Source organism: Podarcis cretensis (assembly GCF_951804945.1).
Source record: "Podarcis cretensis genome assembly, chromosome: 11".
NCBI lineage: Eukaryota > Metazoa > Chordata > Lepidosauria > Squamata > Lacertidae > Podarcis > Podarcis cretensis.
The window spans coordinates 52,746,234-52,762,236 of record NC_137180.1 but is presented as its reverse complement, the minus strand read 5'-3'; the positions used below and the strand labels follow the sequence as shown (position 1 = coordinate 52,762,236).

Below are 16,003 nucleotides of genomic sequence, written 5' to 3'. Positions count from 1 at the left end.
TTTGAGCCATTTCTTCTCTCTCTCGCTCCCTCCCCTTCTGGCTCCAATGTGTTTGTCACTCAAAAGATGCTAACCAGCTCAGCCCCTTAAAGGCAGTGCTGCAAAGAAGAAAGCATTTTCAATGTTTCACCTTTACATGGTGCTAGGTTAAACTCAGGATGGTTAGAATCTCTTTGAAGCAACCCAAACCTAAATATTCCTGCTAGGCAGACTGAGCAGCGAAACTGAATTATAATGAACCAGCAGCTGTCACAATATGACCACAGTAACCAAATCAAAATATCAACCACTAACCCAGATGAGATTCAAAAGGTCAATGTAGAAAGCCAGAAGCTTTCTTCAAGATCGCCTGAAACCTCAATCTAATCCTAGCAGTGAAATGTCCCATTAAGCTACAGGGGGTAAAGAAACAAGTTACTGTATATTGGTAAATGATTTAATGTACTAGCAAGATAACCCAGGAAGGGTAAGAGGAGCTCGCAAAGAAGGCACCTGAAAATTGAGCAGCAAATCTGGAATGACATGCATCCATAGCAATATATTCTGACTCCTATATAGTACTGAAATATGTGGACAGATTCCCACTGCCCCAAAAGTGCACTACTGATTTATTCTGTAAAAGAGAGTTTACTTGATTGGCTGGCGAGCCCGAGAGCTATGCTTCTACACAAAGAATTTGGGAAGTCAATCTTTTTTTGGCCATAAATAAATTTAGCTTTGCTAATTCCCCACAGCTAATTATTGCACGGCTTGAAGTGAAGGCTAATTTAAATACTTCTTGCATGGTTTCCAACTACTTTGAAAGCATTTAAAGCTGGAATTAATACCTAAAAGCAAGTGCTTGCAATGTAGGTCCACAGTTGCCACATTATTTCAACAAATATTCATGGTTCCTCTGCACATTTCCAGTAATGATGATGCTAAATTATGTCCAATTCCCCCCAATCCATCCCTCCAGTTCACATAAAATTAAGACAACAGCTACTTTGTGTAGGATGGCTATGCAAGTATCAGTCTACAAGTTCAACAGAATGGCTGCAATCTTCTCCCCACTGACCTGAGAGTAAGTGTGACTGAACTCAATAGGACTTGATTTTGAGGTGATGAACATAGGATTGTGCTGGAAGGCATGGGCTTGGTACTATGTCACATTAAACTAGGGGCTGCCCACACACATTTGCAAAGCAAAGAGGGAACCAGAGACACTGCAACCACACACACATGAACACAAAATCCACCACCAGCAATTGGGCTTATAAACCCCCTTCCATTAGTTACATTCTTTCTCACTCTGTACTCCTAGCTTTGAGGAAGATATCATGGCTTTTAAAATCAGTTTCCCGCCATGCCGGAACTGGGATACTGTGGTTCAAGTATATGTACATAGCAAGCAAGACATGGTGCAGTGAAAAATCTGGTGCTCATCTGGTGCTCCTGATGGTGTGTTTGCACTGTGACAACCTCCCTCTCTCTCCTGCTAGTCCACAGCGACTCACCTGCCCAGGAAGGTAGCTCCAACCTACCCAACAAGTCACTTCTGCTTTTAAGGTGTCATTTCAACAGATCTGTGTGAATCCTTGTTCCCATAATTACTATCATTTTAATCCTCCTCCTCTTCCTTTTTTAAAATAATAAAATAAAACATGCCCAATATGTGTAAGACACAATCACCTTTAAAACTGTAATGCCTGAGGTTTTTTTTAAAAAAAAGAAAAAATGGGGGGGAGAGAGAGAGAGAGCTTTCCCTGATCAAACAATCATTTTTGGTCTGTCTCTGAAAGTCATCTTTCTATCAGCTGGTTTTGCACTTCCCATTCCCTGACGCCATCTCGTAGACAGTTTCGTTACATTCAGGTAAACTGTCTAGCCTGAAACACAGCCATACTCAGTTCCAAATCTGCTCAAGGTGGAAAATGTAGCATTCCATAAACACCAAAATACCATGTTTCAGACCAGACTGCTTATCTGACAGAACAGCACTTTCATTAATGCCAGGTGCACAGATAGAGCAGTGTTCACTGTTGCAGTAAGTAAGATGGCCTTGTCTCCCACATTTATACTTTTCATCCTTCCTTTCATTATAGGGAAAGGCCAGCTCAAGAAGAGGTTTCTTTAAACAGAAGATTTTCTGAGCATGATTACTGTTACAGATTTGCTAGCTCTGCAAAATAGGGGCAGAATCTACTGCACTCAGGTGAGCATGCATTAGAGCAGGGGTAGTCAACTACAACTCCCATAATCCCTGACCATGCTGGCTGAGGATAATGGGAGTCATAGTCTAGCCACATCTGGAGTGCCCCAGGTTGGCTACCCCTGCAGCAGACCCACCTGTTCTTAACATTTATCACATGCAAATGAATGTATGTTTTAATTTCAGTGGCACAAGAGGAGCAGATATTCTCTTGTGAGATCTCTCTGTAACCTTTCCCCCTCTGCATACCTTCTGCAGTTTGGGTTCAGGGTAAATGACAAAAATCAACAAAAGGGGTGGAACTGTTTAGCCTGAACAGACACAAATGAAAAGGGAACCATTCTAATTACAAAAGTACAATTTTAAATTAAGGTAACATAACACTGAGCAAGGTCACTGGTTTGAACGGTAGGCATGCCTTATTACATGATACCACACTTGTTAGAAGCTGTTAGCTCCCCTCATATGCATACTCAAGCACACAGAAGACCAGTATCCTTGGGTCTAAAAATGCGCCAGAATGCATAGAAATGTCTGGAACGTGCAGATACAGAACACACACTGGCCATTTGAAGCCAAGCAATCCCGATAGTGCTGATGAGCAACAACAAAGGACCCTTTGCATCAAATACAAAAGGGCAATTATTTGTTTAGGTTTGAAAAATCAAGCTCCTAACAGCTCTTCAATAAATGAGTGTGCTGTCTTTCCAACAATTCTCATCAGAATATGTTCGCTTTTATGCTTTAGAATGTGCTTGTAAAAGTCTTTTCCCAGAGAAAAGCGAATACTCGCGGTTAAAACAAAGGGATGCACAATTTTCTTGGCAAAAACTGAAACACAACACGATTTACAGGCTAAAGTGTTCTTTGTTGAAGGAAGCCAAAACAAAGTGAGACAAGAGAAACAAACTTTTCAGTTGCAAAAGAAGAAGAAGAAGAAGCACAACCCTCAAAGTGAAAAGGTCAAACCTTAAAGCATCACTCAGCACAGTGGGTTTCACAGAAGACCATGCATACAATGTAAAGATTGTATTTACACTGCCTGCAGTCAAACCTAATAGTGTGAGTTAAGAAGGGAGGGTCAGAATTTCCTTGCTTTTGTTGGCTCACGCCAACCCCTTGGAACTGCTGTAACTACGTTGCATGTGTGTGACTAACATATACATTACTGCAAGCTTCAACGCTGTCTCACATGTTAAACAACTCACAAATATTTCCTAATAATGAAAGGCAAGGAATATTTCAGGGGCATATATTGGTCCCAGAATGATATATCGCAGTTACAACTCAGTGCTTTCCTTGGCTCAAGTTCAGTTGTTTGAAACTAAGGCATCTCAGTTAGTTCATTGACAAGTGGAAGGAGAACGGTGTGATTTTGGCCAGGGAAAAAGGATTACTAATATTTTTACATCATATATTTATCTTAACAGAACTCATTTATCACATGTGATTAAAGGAAGGCTGCTATCTGCACTTGCAAGTAATTAAAGACTTTCTTCTGACAGCCAAAATTATTGCTGTAGATTCAGAAAGAGATCCTTGCAAGTCAGAATGATAGTGGCCGAGCATTACCCAACTGTGAGGGCACACACTCGCCAAATACCACAGGCTGTCAGAAGAGGAGCATGCTGCAGGCATGGTCAGCCTTAATGTAGAAATTTACAGCCCAGAGACTACAAGTCCCTGCAGGCAACTTCACACTGTTATCCAAAGAAAACAACGTTTTCAGATTGCTGATAGCTTAACCTCCAGTTGTTTTTTCATTGAGACAACTAACCGCTGCGTACTTTTTGTGTGTTTCATTTTGCAATGCCAACGATTTGCTGAAAAGTACGTAATTTGTAAACTAGCACATCACGCAACTGAAAATGCTTATAAAACGTATACACTGTTTCTACATTGTGGACATTGCAGGGTACCTTAGCAAGTCATTTAATTGGCACTGCTGGGAATGGTTTATGGAAAACATTTGGTAACTACCACAATCAAACACAAACTTACTGGAAACACAGATTTCAAACACTGTAAAAATAGAGAACTCTCTTTTATTTACACACACATACACACACACACACACACGTACTTATAAACACAAAGCCGTAATACAAATTTTGATAAGTATTTTTCTTACTCTGTATTCTGGAATTCACAAAAGGAGGAGATAGATTGTCATGTGATCCAAGGTCCCTGTTTGTCATATGTTCATAAGGAGTTCCATCTCCATAGTTCTGTTAATAAATTGGAAACAAATAGAGTTTAAGAGTAACATACATATTCCAATCTTTTAGAGACATTTCCCTCCGTATATTACGACTAGAAAAGCACGACTGCTTTTCCAATGAAACTGATGACATTTGCAGATAATTATTCTGTCAGCAATACATTAAAATTTTGTGTCCATACCTTTGCTAATTCCTAGGCTACAAGCCAGTAAAAATGTTGTTATCATTTTCAAATCTGTGGCAAGGATTGAATTATGTTGTGTTGCAGTCCCAAAGAATGAGAACTTCTACAAGTTAATGTTGCATATTTTATTTAAGGAAAGATAAACTTTCAAGTTACTCTATTCCAGGCACTTCAGACTGCAACACTGGCTGGACTGAAATTAACTTGTTCCTCCTGGCTATTTTATAATTCTTTCAGAGGTTTGATGTGCTGATTCCGTGTGCAATCAGGTTAGTTTTAGAAGTCCATTCTACTTTTGCACCAATTGGTTTTCGCTAAATGAAAAATTTGTTATACTAAATTCTGCACAGCAAATATCACTACTGAAAGAAGAAATGTTTATAACTACATTTGTCAATTAAAGCAAATATAATATTTGCATTTTCTGTTTTACTTCAGAATGTGTTGTTGTTTTCTAAAGGGGGGGGGGAGATTACAGCCCAAGTGCAAGAATGTAGATTCTCTTCCAATCCCCTTCAGAATGATTTCTCAACTGCCTTTACCACAATTCCAAAATTCAAGCATTCCAGGAAAAATATGGCTTTCACTGAGGCTAAGTTGAAAAAGGGATTTAAATGGAAAATTTTGGGGATGTTCCTACTCTCCAGCAGTAACAATACCAGGTGTCAGCATTGTTCTTGCTCCTTGGTGACAGTTTGTAGTCCAATGGATCAACAGAGGAGATTCCAGCTCATGCTCCTAATCCCCTTTTTATACAACCTGGTTGTATTTCAGTATCAGCTACTATGAAAAAGCAACACAAAGTGGGCAGAGTACTTTTGTAGTTGCAATCTGAGTAGAGTGGTTTATAAAATTAATCCAGATTAGCCAGGGCCATCTTGGATATGTATATTTTTGAGAGCTTACAGGATGTGAATAGCAAGGTTTCTCACAAAACAAATAAGAAGAATTGGGCTTGCATATTCTGCCTCATATCTCATGACCTATGATGATAGAAACTTTTTCTTTCTTTCAAAAAATGAAAGCAGGGAATCTGGAGGTTATGGTTCATCTGGGTAAACTAACCTCTTGACCCACCCCCAGTGGATGCCCATGAAGATCCTGAAGATTTTAAGAGCTGCTGCACAGATAGTGCTGAACTAGGTGGACAACTGACAAGCGGTTCTTTATAGCAACAGAAGTGATGATACCACAACATTGCTAAAAACTTTTATATTAGCATTGGCTTTCCTTGCAGTTCCTCAACTAGACATTATTATTTGCATATTATTGTCTGAATGAGTTGTATTTTATATATTTAATTCATATTGTTTTATAAGATCTTAATGCTGTCTTTACGACTCAAGACGTTCTTTGCTTAAGCATGATATAAATGTGCATAACAGCACCACATTGAACAGAAAGAAACACATTTGCCTTTCAGAATGGGGTGAAATTATCACAGAGAAAGAATTTTGAAGTATAGACAATGGTGCTACTTTAGACTTTAAAGACCCCGAAACATTCTTTTGCTTGGTTCAAACCTTGTGTATCTTGGAAAACACAGTGCTTTAAAGTGGGAGGCATAAACCAACTGCACCAGTCAGATGAGTGTTGGGCTTTTTTTCTTTTTTTGAGGGGTGGGGAATGCAACTGTTCTAATCTCCTCCAACTGTCATAAGAATTAGTAATTTTGATACTACTAAGATGTATTTCCTGAGTCTATTGCTTACTGCCAATAGGAATGAATGTGTGAGCATTGTAATATGAGAAGCAGGAGAGACAGCTTCACCTCATCTACATAATGCACTTGAATGTCAAACTTGACAGCTGGAGTAATGGCTTGCAAAATAGTAAGCTGGAAGATCCTAAAGTGCTTTGAAGACTGCAGTTAGGAGCATAGTGTCAAAGAGAGAGGATATCTCCAGCTCTTTAAAATGTCCTTAACTTGAAGGTTCAGGTATCATCTCTTTAACCCTGGCAAAACACCACAACTGGTCATCCCTTTGAAAGCTGGAGTGTGTCCACAAAATATGTAAGCTATGTGTAAAAGAAAATACAAGCAATTATATCCAAGTTAGGAATAGTGAGGGGTTATATAGAACAAGCAGACAAAGGGGTAATTTGCATCTAGTAACTAGCACAAATAGGGAAAAACTAACAGAACAAGACTACTTTTCCCCCTTAAATACCACAATTGTCCAGAAATCTGAACTGGCCAAAAGGTCAGACTACAGGGGATTATTCCCAGTAGACCTTTTGGCTCCCACAGGATCATGTCTCTCCAAACAGAATTTTCAGCTCTAACGCAGAAGTGTTTATATTACTGCTAAGAAGATTCAATGACAGAGACACCTAGTTCTGGTTTCTCTTCCACTGTTCCCCCACCCGCCACCCCATCATTTCTATCTATTGATTCTCCTTGCTGTTTTTATCATAGTATGTGTACTTCATATTGATCTTAAGTCACCTTGGATATTTCATTGCAAGGCAGGATATAAATATTGTTAGCAAATAAAGCAAATATTTAACCTCCTTGAGGAACAGCAGCAAGAGTTGGGGAGCCATTCCAAAATGTGTCTGGGACATAAATGAGAGACACTTCCATATACAGGCTACACAGCCTATGGAGCTGGCTTGACCACGACACAAGTCAAAGGTGGGGATCTCAAGTCCAAGGGCTTAATGAAACCCCCTCCAGGCCTCAATCTGGACCTCAGAACTTTCCCCAAGCCCCACACCCTTTCTCCTCACTGGCCTTGCTTCACACCCGGACTGATTTTTGCCTGGCTGGAATGTGTCCTTGAACTCTGATAGTGCCTTCTTCAATCTCTGGATCATAGAATCATAGAATTATAGAGTTGGAAAAGTGGAAGATACTGGGTGTGGGGTGTGTGTATGGGTCCTTTGTTGAAACTAGCCAACTGTACAAAGGTAAAATCTGCATTTATTGCTCCACCCACTTTCCCTCCTCCTGGTACTAGCTCCACCCTCAATTGATATGTGGCCCATAGAAGAACTGCCTTCAAGGGAATATGGCCCTTGGACTATAAAGGTTTCCACATCAGAAGGAGGTTGATAGGCAGAAACTTGGGATAATACACTACCACACCATACTGAAAAACCATATAACTGGGGGGAAAAGATGGCGAAGCCCTAGAACAGTTGCTAGGAAATACCTTTGAGCCACGGACATGCATGCACCTATCTTTCAAGTAGAATAGACAAGGTAGCTTACATCGAAACAGCAATAACATTACTGTAAAACTCATGAAAACCAGATCCATCTCTTGGCTGTAGCCAAAGCATCCCAATAGATGCTGAAGAACAGTTCTCACTTCTCTTACTGCCGCAGAGACATCATGGGAAATGGCTCTAAAGGTGTGCTACACGTGTAGCTGAATAAGTTATAGCTTTTGGGGGGGAGCTTTGGGGTTGAGAGTTACATATGGATGAGACAAAAAAGAAGCAAGATAGACAATTATTTCCAAACAATGCCTTCAGGGGAAAGTATAACGGGATTCCCTATGCCCAGCAGACATGGGCCTGTGGTACCGGAAAGGTGGAGGATATGGTACATTGCCTTTTGCACTGTTCCTTGTATAGAGCTCTCAAAGCTTGGGTTTTTTTAGGGGAGACCTTTTGAGAGCAAGAGCTGGTTGGACCCTGATGGATATTATTTCTGTTCTGTTGGCAGACCACAATAAAATCATTGCAAACAAGGTTGCCATCTATGTGGTAGCAGCTCAAAAAAAAATAAAAAAAAAATCACCACAGTCTTCTAATGATGTCTGCTGAAGACTACAAATACCTGCAATAGTATTTTGATGCTGCTGTTAATCTCAGTTTGAATTGATAATTATTAGTCGTATAATTAGTGGTATGTTTTGTCCCTGCTTCCCTAGTGTTTCTCCTAGCAGGAGTGTAGATACGCTACCAATCTGTGATTGTAGCTACTTGCATTATCCCCATGCTTTGTAATGGCCATTGTGTCACAAACAAATAAAATTGCTCAAAGACAATTATTATTCCCTCTAGAACCCTTTTAGTCTGGGTGTAGAAGAATAAACGCAGATACATGAACTTTAACTATTTTGTACTAATTGTATTATACAATGGCTCTATCTATCGATATTTTTACTTACGCTTTAATAACCATCTATATACACCTTATATAATCATAATAATGGTATCAAGACTAAGGCAAAATATTGTGCTTGAAAATCTCCTAGAATGCAAGATGCCCAGAGTGTGCCTTACATATTTTGTGCCTGCTAAGTAAAAACATCTGGAAAGCCATCTACGACAAATGAAAAGTCAACTGCTACCGAAAACACACCTTACAGACCAGAGATAACTTACAGCAATGGAACAAGGGCTGATGGCAACAAGCAAGGCAAAGAAGAAGTCGTTATTTTAATGAAGTTCCCTGCTCCCTCTTAGCAGGAACAGAGCAGTTGTCAAATTCAACCATGGGATCAGATAAGAATCTTTAAAAAAGCAATTCTGGGAAGATGATGCTCTGTAACCAAATTTGCATGTACATTTTCCTAAGCAATCAGGTGTAAAACTCACATTTAGATTTTAAATTTACATACACAGGAAGTCTGGTGAGGAAGAGAAAAAAGATTAGATATACTTACCCTGGATGGACTAGGATGTCCTCCGTTCCCCCAGGACCCTGAGCTAGTTCTGTCTTCTACATCTAGGGACAAAAAAGTTCTTTAGGCTTTATTGCAATAATTCTTTCCTTTTGTATAGGCACTTTTAAATTAATGTTTCAAATTAATCTCCTGTTGCCTTTAATTAAGAACCAGGCACAGGGCTACTACAATGATAGTGGCTTCTGACCCAACCACTTAAATTAACTCATTTAAATTCACAGCAGAAATGAACTGGACCCTCAGGAACCGGAGGGTTTGCACATAAAAATTATTCTAGTCACTCAGTCTTTCAGGAGACATTTAAGAAGTGGCTGGAAGTCACTGACTAAAGTTGAAATTCAAAACCTAGCGCAAAACCACACAGGCTCAAGGATAAAACTGAGAATGCTACATAGCAAATAAAGCATACTCTCCCTATATAAAAGTTATTTTGTATAACTGCAAGAAATATCCCTTCATGAATCACTTTTGATGAATTGATTTGGAGAGCATCCCTCATAAAAGAAAAACGAAAACTTGCAGGCTGAGGAATCCTGTGTTTCAATGAACCAAATTGCTGAATTGGGACACTAAAGAACTTAAATTTCAGCTTGGCCCTGAACTCACCAGATGCATTTTTCAGGGTTGCCAACTCTTTAAAGAAATAAATATTAAAATCCCAATACCTGGAAGGGGCACAGTGATTGGGTGGGTGGAACCAAGAAGTCAAATCAACTACAAAAACAATCAATTCACTCAGGCAGCCTTCCTCAACTTGATGTACTCCAGAAGTTTTGGAATACAATTCCCATCAACCCTGGCAGTTGGGCAAGTTGTCAAATTCTGATGAGGATTGGGAGTTCAAAAATGTCTTGGCAGCAACAGATTGGGGAAGGCTAAACTAAGATGCACACTGTACAGAATTTTTAAAGAGGTCACCGAGTGGAGAGAGGAAGTCCAGCTGTTGTCTTTTGCTGGTCAGTTGGCAAATCCAACTGATTGAAACTCTTCAGGGTGGCTTTCTGAAACTCGAAAACTTTTTTGGAAACTTTCCAACAAGTTTTCAGGTTTGGGAGGTTAACAACGATGGGAATAAAATATTCCAGTGCCTGGGAGGTACTCTTGAGAAGGTTTAGCTCAAAATGTGAGCTGTACTGTTGATCTGTCATTTCCTTTTGACTTAAGAATATTAAGACTGTTGTTACAGAGATTTCCAAGATTTATTTCTGCCAATGCAAAGAAGCAATTTGTAGCATGAACCAAGGAGGTTAAAAACTTTGCATTCTGTCCTTCATTCCTGATTTATGACTCTCAGAAAATCACCTTTTGGGAAGTGGAAGGTATAGCATTCACCTCGCAAAGGTGCTGCAAGGCTTAACTAATTACATATGCTAAACTGCTATTAAGACCTTTTTGATGAAAAAGGTTATAGGAATTTTTAATTATTGCTCTACAAGTACATGCTTCTCCTTGACAAAAATGGAAGAGGGTACAGAAACGTTTGTTTCCCCGGAAAATTGCACCTCTCATGCTTATTTCATTGGAGGAGACTTCTAATGGAAAGCTACTCTTCCCCCCCCCCCCACTAAATTAGCATGTTTATTTGTCAGTTGGTAAGAAGTCCATTACTTATGTAAGCAGCAAAACAAAATCAGATCACAAATGATTCCTATCCAAATCACTGTGAGCAATAGCCTCTGCAGTGACCATTACACTTCTTAACCAAACATACAGAACATGCCATATGAAAAGCTACTCTTTTTTGTAAATAAAATAAAGAGAGGAAGTGAGGAAGGGAAGAATGAGGGGGGGAGCACACAATATGTTTCCACATGAGTTATTTTCATTACAGCTTGCTCTGTTGTCTAATTTTATTGACTTAGGCCACCTGAGAAGGGAGGCAGAATGGCTGCTTCCAACTGTACCTTGAATGCAACCTGGTGTTCCTTGTGGATAGTCAGAGACAGTGCATCATGTGCCTCAGGGTACATTGTGGCAGTTCTGAGGTTGTGTCAGGGCCCAAGAGAAGAAACAGAAGTCCCTCAACTCTACTGTTTAAGGCAGAGTCCATTACGTGCTTTGTGGCATACTAAAGCGCGTTGGAGTATGCTTGCCTGACTGCTCATTAAAAATGTGTTGAGAATCTCCTGTGACTATTCTAGTTAGGCAGACGTCCAGCAAAGCAATTAAGAGCAAGCTTAATTTTAAGCATAACTATAAAGTTCTAGTGAATTATTTTTTCCCAGTGATATTTAATATCAAATCATAACATATGAAGAACAGCATACCAAAGCAGGCAAAGAGAAAACATCCTATCCCTAAATGTTTGTGTTAGATGCATTGTACTGGAGCCAAGAGCACAACTCCTCCCAGCTGCATTGTGCTACTAGTAGTTTAAAGGGGCTCTACATTGTTTTGAAATAATTTTAAACTGCCAGAATGAGGTTTTGTGATGAGAATTTAAGGAAAGCCCTGCTGCATCATACCAAAGGCCTGTCTTGTCCAGACAGACAGACAGACAGACAGACAGTAGCCAACCAGATGACCCTGGTAGCCTGAAAACCAGATACAAGTACAAGGGTACTCTTCTGCCTGTGACCCTCAACATTACCACCTCTGATCAAGGATGTAATATAGCAGCCTTTAACAGCCATACCTCTATCAATTTGTCGAATACCCTTTCAAAGCTGCCCATGTCAGTGAACATCACTACATCTTGCACAGCTTAACTATGTGCTTTGAAATAGTACTTTCTTTTGTCTGTCACTTTGTTCTGCTTCGTTGGATGACCCTGAGTTATATTATTATGAAAAGTCACTTGGGGCTTAACCAGGCAAGACGACAGAGACCCATGATCTGTATTTCCTGGGTGTCTCTTAAAATTTTAGCAAGCTGCCGTTATGAGGGGGGGGAAGGGGATTTGGATTGGGCCCTCAGCACCCAGGAGGGGGATGTAACCCTTTCCCCGTTGTCTTGAGTAAAGCTTACCATTCCCTGACAAGTAGATACTGAATACAGTTCTTCCTCACGATATGGCTGTTTTCAGAAAACATAGGGATGCCTTCAGACCTGCATAAATGGAACCAGAATCCAGAGACCCGGAATGCAGCAGGAGCTTCCCACTGGAGGAAGGGGACAGGGTGGTGATTTTCACCAATTCCTCATTCCCTCTGCAACCTGCAGGGCTGCCTTTCACACTGTTCCAGAGGGTCTCTCACAGAAAGCTGCAGAAGGATTGAGGAATCAGGGGAAATGGATGAAGCACCTTCAGCATCAGAACTATGCTGAGCACAAGTCATGACCTAACCTATAGTTAGACTATGGAATTTTCTCCCACAATAAGTAATAGTAGTAGTAGTATACCACCCTTCATCCGAAGATCACAGAGAGATTTACAATGTAAAAATACAAAACAAGATTACAAAATACATAATAAAAACAAAGACAACCCAAAAATCCACAACACATTTTAAAAGGGCATCAGATGTCACAGGCCTGACACCTGTGCTTTCGCCTGGCACCCTAAAAGTGTTTAATAATGAAGGCACCAGCTGAACCTCCCTGGGGAAAGCAGTCAACAAACAGGGAGTCACTGTTGTTCTTGTGTTGCCACCCTCCGGAACTTTTGCAAAGAAGGCACACGAAGAAGGGCCTCCGTTTATGATTGCAGGGTCAAGGTTGGGTCATATGAAGAGAAGCAGTCCCAAATGTATTGTGATCCTGGTAGAAATGGCCACCAGTTCGCATGACTTGAAAAGAGGATTGGACAAATTAATGGAGAATAAGACTGTCAATGGCTATGTTCTATCTCCACTCTCCAAGTCTTTATGCCTCTGCTTAACAGCTACTAGGTGGAGAGAACGCAGTTGCACTCAGGTCCTGCTTCCCAAGTGCGTCTGGTTGACCACTGAAAACAAAAATGATGGACTGCATGGGTCTCTGGCCTGATCAAGCAGGGCTCTTCCTAGGCTCTCAATTTTTGGAAGGAAGGAACTGAGAAGATACCAGATGAACAGGACAATCTTGTTATCTGATGAATAGCCACAATTTGTCAACTGAATGCAACGGAATGGTGCTTTCCCCAGCAATGTGCACTGCTAAAAAATAGTTGGCATCCGTTCCTTGGATACTGTTTTGAGTGCTTAAATCAAGAAGCAGAAATATAAAACCAGAAGTCCAGTGTAGTCATTCTCACGGAACATTACTGAATGCCTCCACACTATTAAAACCACATACTTCCTCTTTAAATAACTGGAATAACTTTCCAGGTGAGAGCAAGCCATTAATTTATCATAAAGGCATGCTAGACCATTATCCGCCATCACATTCATTATGGATTATTATTAATTCTATTACTTGAAACAATAGATTTAATCTGATTGAACAAAAAGGCATGTAGAAAAGATTAACAAAAGCAAAGCACTTAAATTACATGTAAAATATGAATTGGGTTTGCACGTGCAGTTATGAAGCTTCGGCATCTGCGCTGCGTATCTGTGACCTAGCTGTATGAGCAAAGAAAGTGTTTGCCTCCACCTTGCTCTGTCCCCCTCCCCTTGCATGTTAACATGTTTGTTAATGTTATATTTCTCCGCATCACAATTCCTAATATCTCAATGAAACATTAAAGTGCTAATAACACAAGACATTCCAGGTAAATATTTAATTACATTCTTTAAAATATGTGCATCATTTAAATGACAGATCAGATCAACCATTGCATTCAGTTAATTAGGCAGAGCTTTTTAAAATCACGGGTGTTATGCAACTGATTATTAACTCTTTTGGATTCTGATTCAAGGCACATCCAAACCATAGATGAAACTGAATGGCTTTTCAACAGACTTTTTCAGCACATTTTGGCATCACAGTCTCTGATCCATTCTGAACACTGAAATCACGTGCCCAGGAGAAATCAATCATTAGCCTAAGTGAAAATCGTACATATCTGAATACAGGATCATAGCCTAAATTATGATACATGGCATCATTTATGAATGTCCAGCTACTTATTCCCAAACTTGCAATTTTGTTTCAGGTAGGTAGCTGTGTTGGTCTGATGCAGTTGAAATAAATAAAAAAACAAAAAAAAAGTCCAGTAGCAACTTAGAGACCAACTAAGTTTGTTCTGGGCATAAGCTTTCATGTACATGCACACGCACACAAAAGCTTATACCCAGAACAAACTTAGTTGGTCTCTAAGTTGCTACTGGACTTTTTTTTTAATTGCAATTTTCTGTCTCCCTTCCCATTCTTTCTTTCCCCGAAATTCCAGCTCCTCCACAAAAGTTTAAACAATAATATAAGCTGGTCATGTCACAGCTGTGCCAAATTTCAGCCTGCTGTAAATGAGGGGTATCCATCTTCCACTCAGGCAATGGGGTTTCTCTTTCTTCTCCTCCCTCCTGCAGCCCTCCTTCGTGCCCAGTCTGCCACAGAGGTTCCTCAATGCTCAAGAGCAAATTTTGTGGGTGCGCCAGGTGCTGGACAAAGAAGAAGAGTATGGGAATGTTCTTTTACATGAGCAGAAGTCTATTACACAGGCAGATGGACACTGTTGGATGTCACCCAAAGTTTATGACTTGAGTGGGGGAAATGTCATGTATGATGTAAATATTTCAGCAGCAATGATCCTGTAGCATACCCCCATCAGTAAAGTGTGTGTGTGTGTGTGTGTGTGTGTGTGTGTACAGAAAGGTTATAGAAATCAATATTGATATGATTGTAGATATTATTTTTTGTGACTACTGCAAATATGTGTGATCCGCTTGTGAATTCCAGTGTTTTCAGATCCATTAGGTCTTTGCAACAGCCATTCCCACGTTTTACTACAAATGCTCCCTCATCAAAATTCAACAGAGAAACTAAGAGGGTGGCCAGTCATGAACTTTATATGTGAATTGACTGACTCTTTCTCTTCCTAATAACTTATCTGATTGAAATGCACATCTCCACTTAACTCTCCCAAGACACAAATACCCTAATCATGTGCAAATTTATTAGCAAACAAAGTTCGGATTGCTGCCAAACAGTGTGATCCACAAGACATTTAAACAAACATACTTTAATTTAATCCACTGTGGTCACTTGAAGTCAACGGGACTCAAAAGATGATGATTCACAGCTGAGTGCTTGACCTGTTGCCAATAAAAAGCATTGCATAAAGCATAACATTTTGATCTCTGGTGTTTGATCTGTGATATTCCATTGCCATGTGCAAATCACTGCTTAGTGCTATTGTTATTCAAATTCCAAACTTGTTTATGTGAACAAGCTGCAGGTATAAACCTACATCTAACACTGCTTTGGCTACTTTAGCCATGAAAAATTCATTCAGTATCCTTAAACTGTGTGTAGAATGGAGGTAGCTAATTCTAGATCTTTAGGACGGTATCAAACTAAATTATTAACTGTATTTAGGAGCTTCACAAAATGATATCTGTAAGTGCAATACAACTTTCCCCTCCTTTTTCATCCAACCCTCCAGAGCAGATCTTGGGTAAGATGTGGGACAGGAGAGAGAGGGGAAGTCATAATTATGGAGTCATTCCACATTCACAAGGATACAACCCTCAGACTTTCTTGCACTAATATTTTTCTCTGCTAATTAACTCCCCTCTATTTTTACCCAAATGTCACATAATACATGCAAAACTTCACTTTAGCCTAACTTATGCTAAACATTTGGCTACTTTCATTCATAACATGATAGTGGATGCCTATACCCTAAAATTTGGATGTAATGATTCTAACCCAGGTTAAACACCTTTCAGCTTATATTATT

General features: G+C 39.8%; 1 protein-coding gene across 16 annotated transcripts in view; it reads right to left on the bottom strand.

Moving 5' to 3' along the window:
* Window positions 1–16,003, bottom strand: part of TCF4 (transcription factor 4) — a 344,984-nt gene that overhangs the window by 224,902 nt on the left and 104,079 nt on the right. For all 16 annotated transcript variants that reach the window (XR_013843351.1, XM_079994854.1, XM_079994843.1 and 13 more), the window contains 2 exons: window positions 9,220–9,281; window positions 4,323–4,419 (listed from right to left, as the gene is read on the bottom strand). Coding sequence is in view for 15 of the 16 variants with exons in the window: in XM_079994854.1 (XP_079850980.1) it covers window positions 4,323–4,419; window positions 9,220–9,281 (159 nt within the window). In the remaining variant the exon portion in view is untranslated. The remainder of the gene's footprint in view (window positions 1–4,322; window positions 4,420–9,219; window positions 9,282–16,003) is intronic.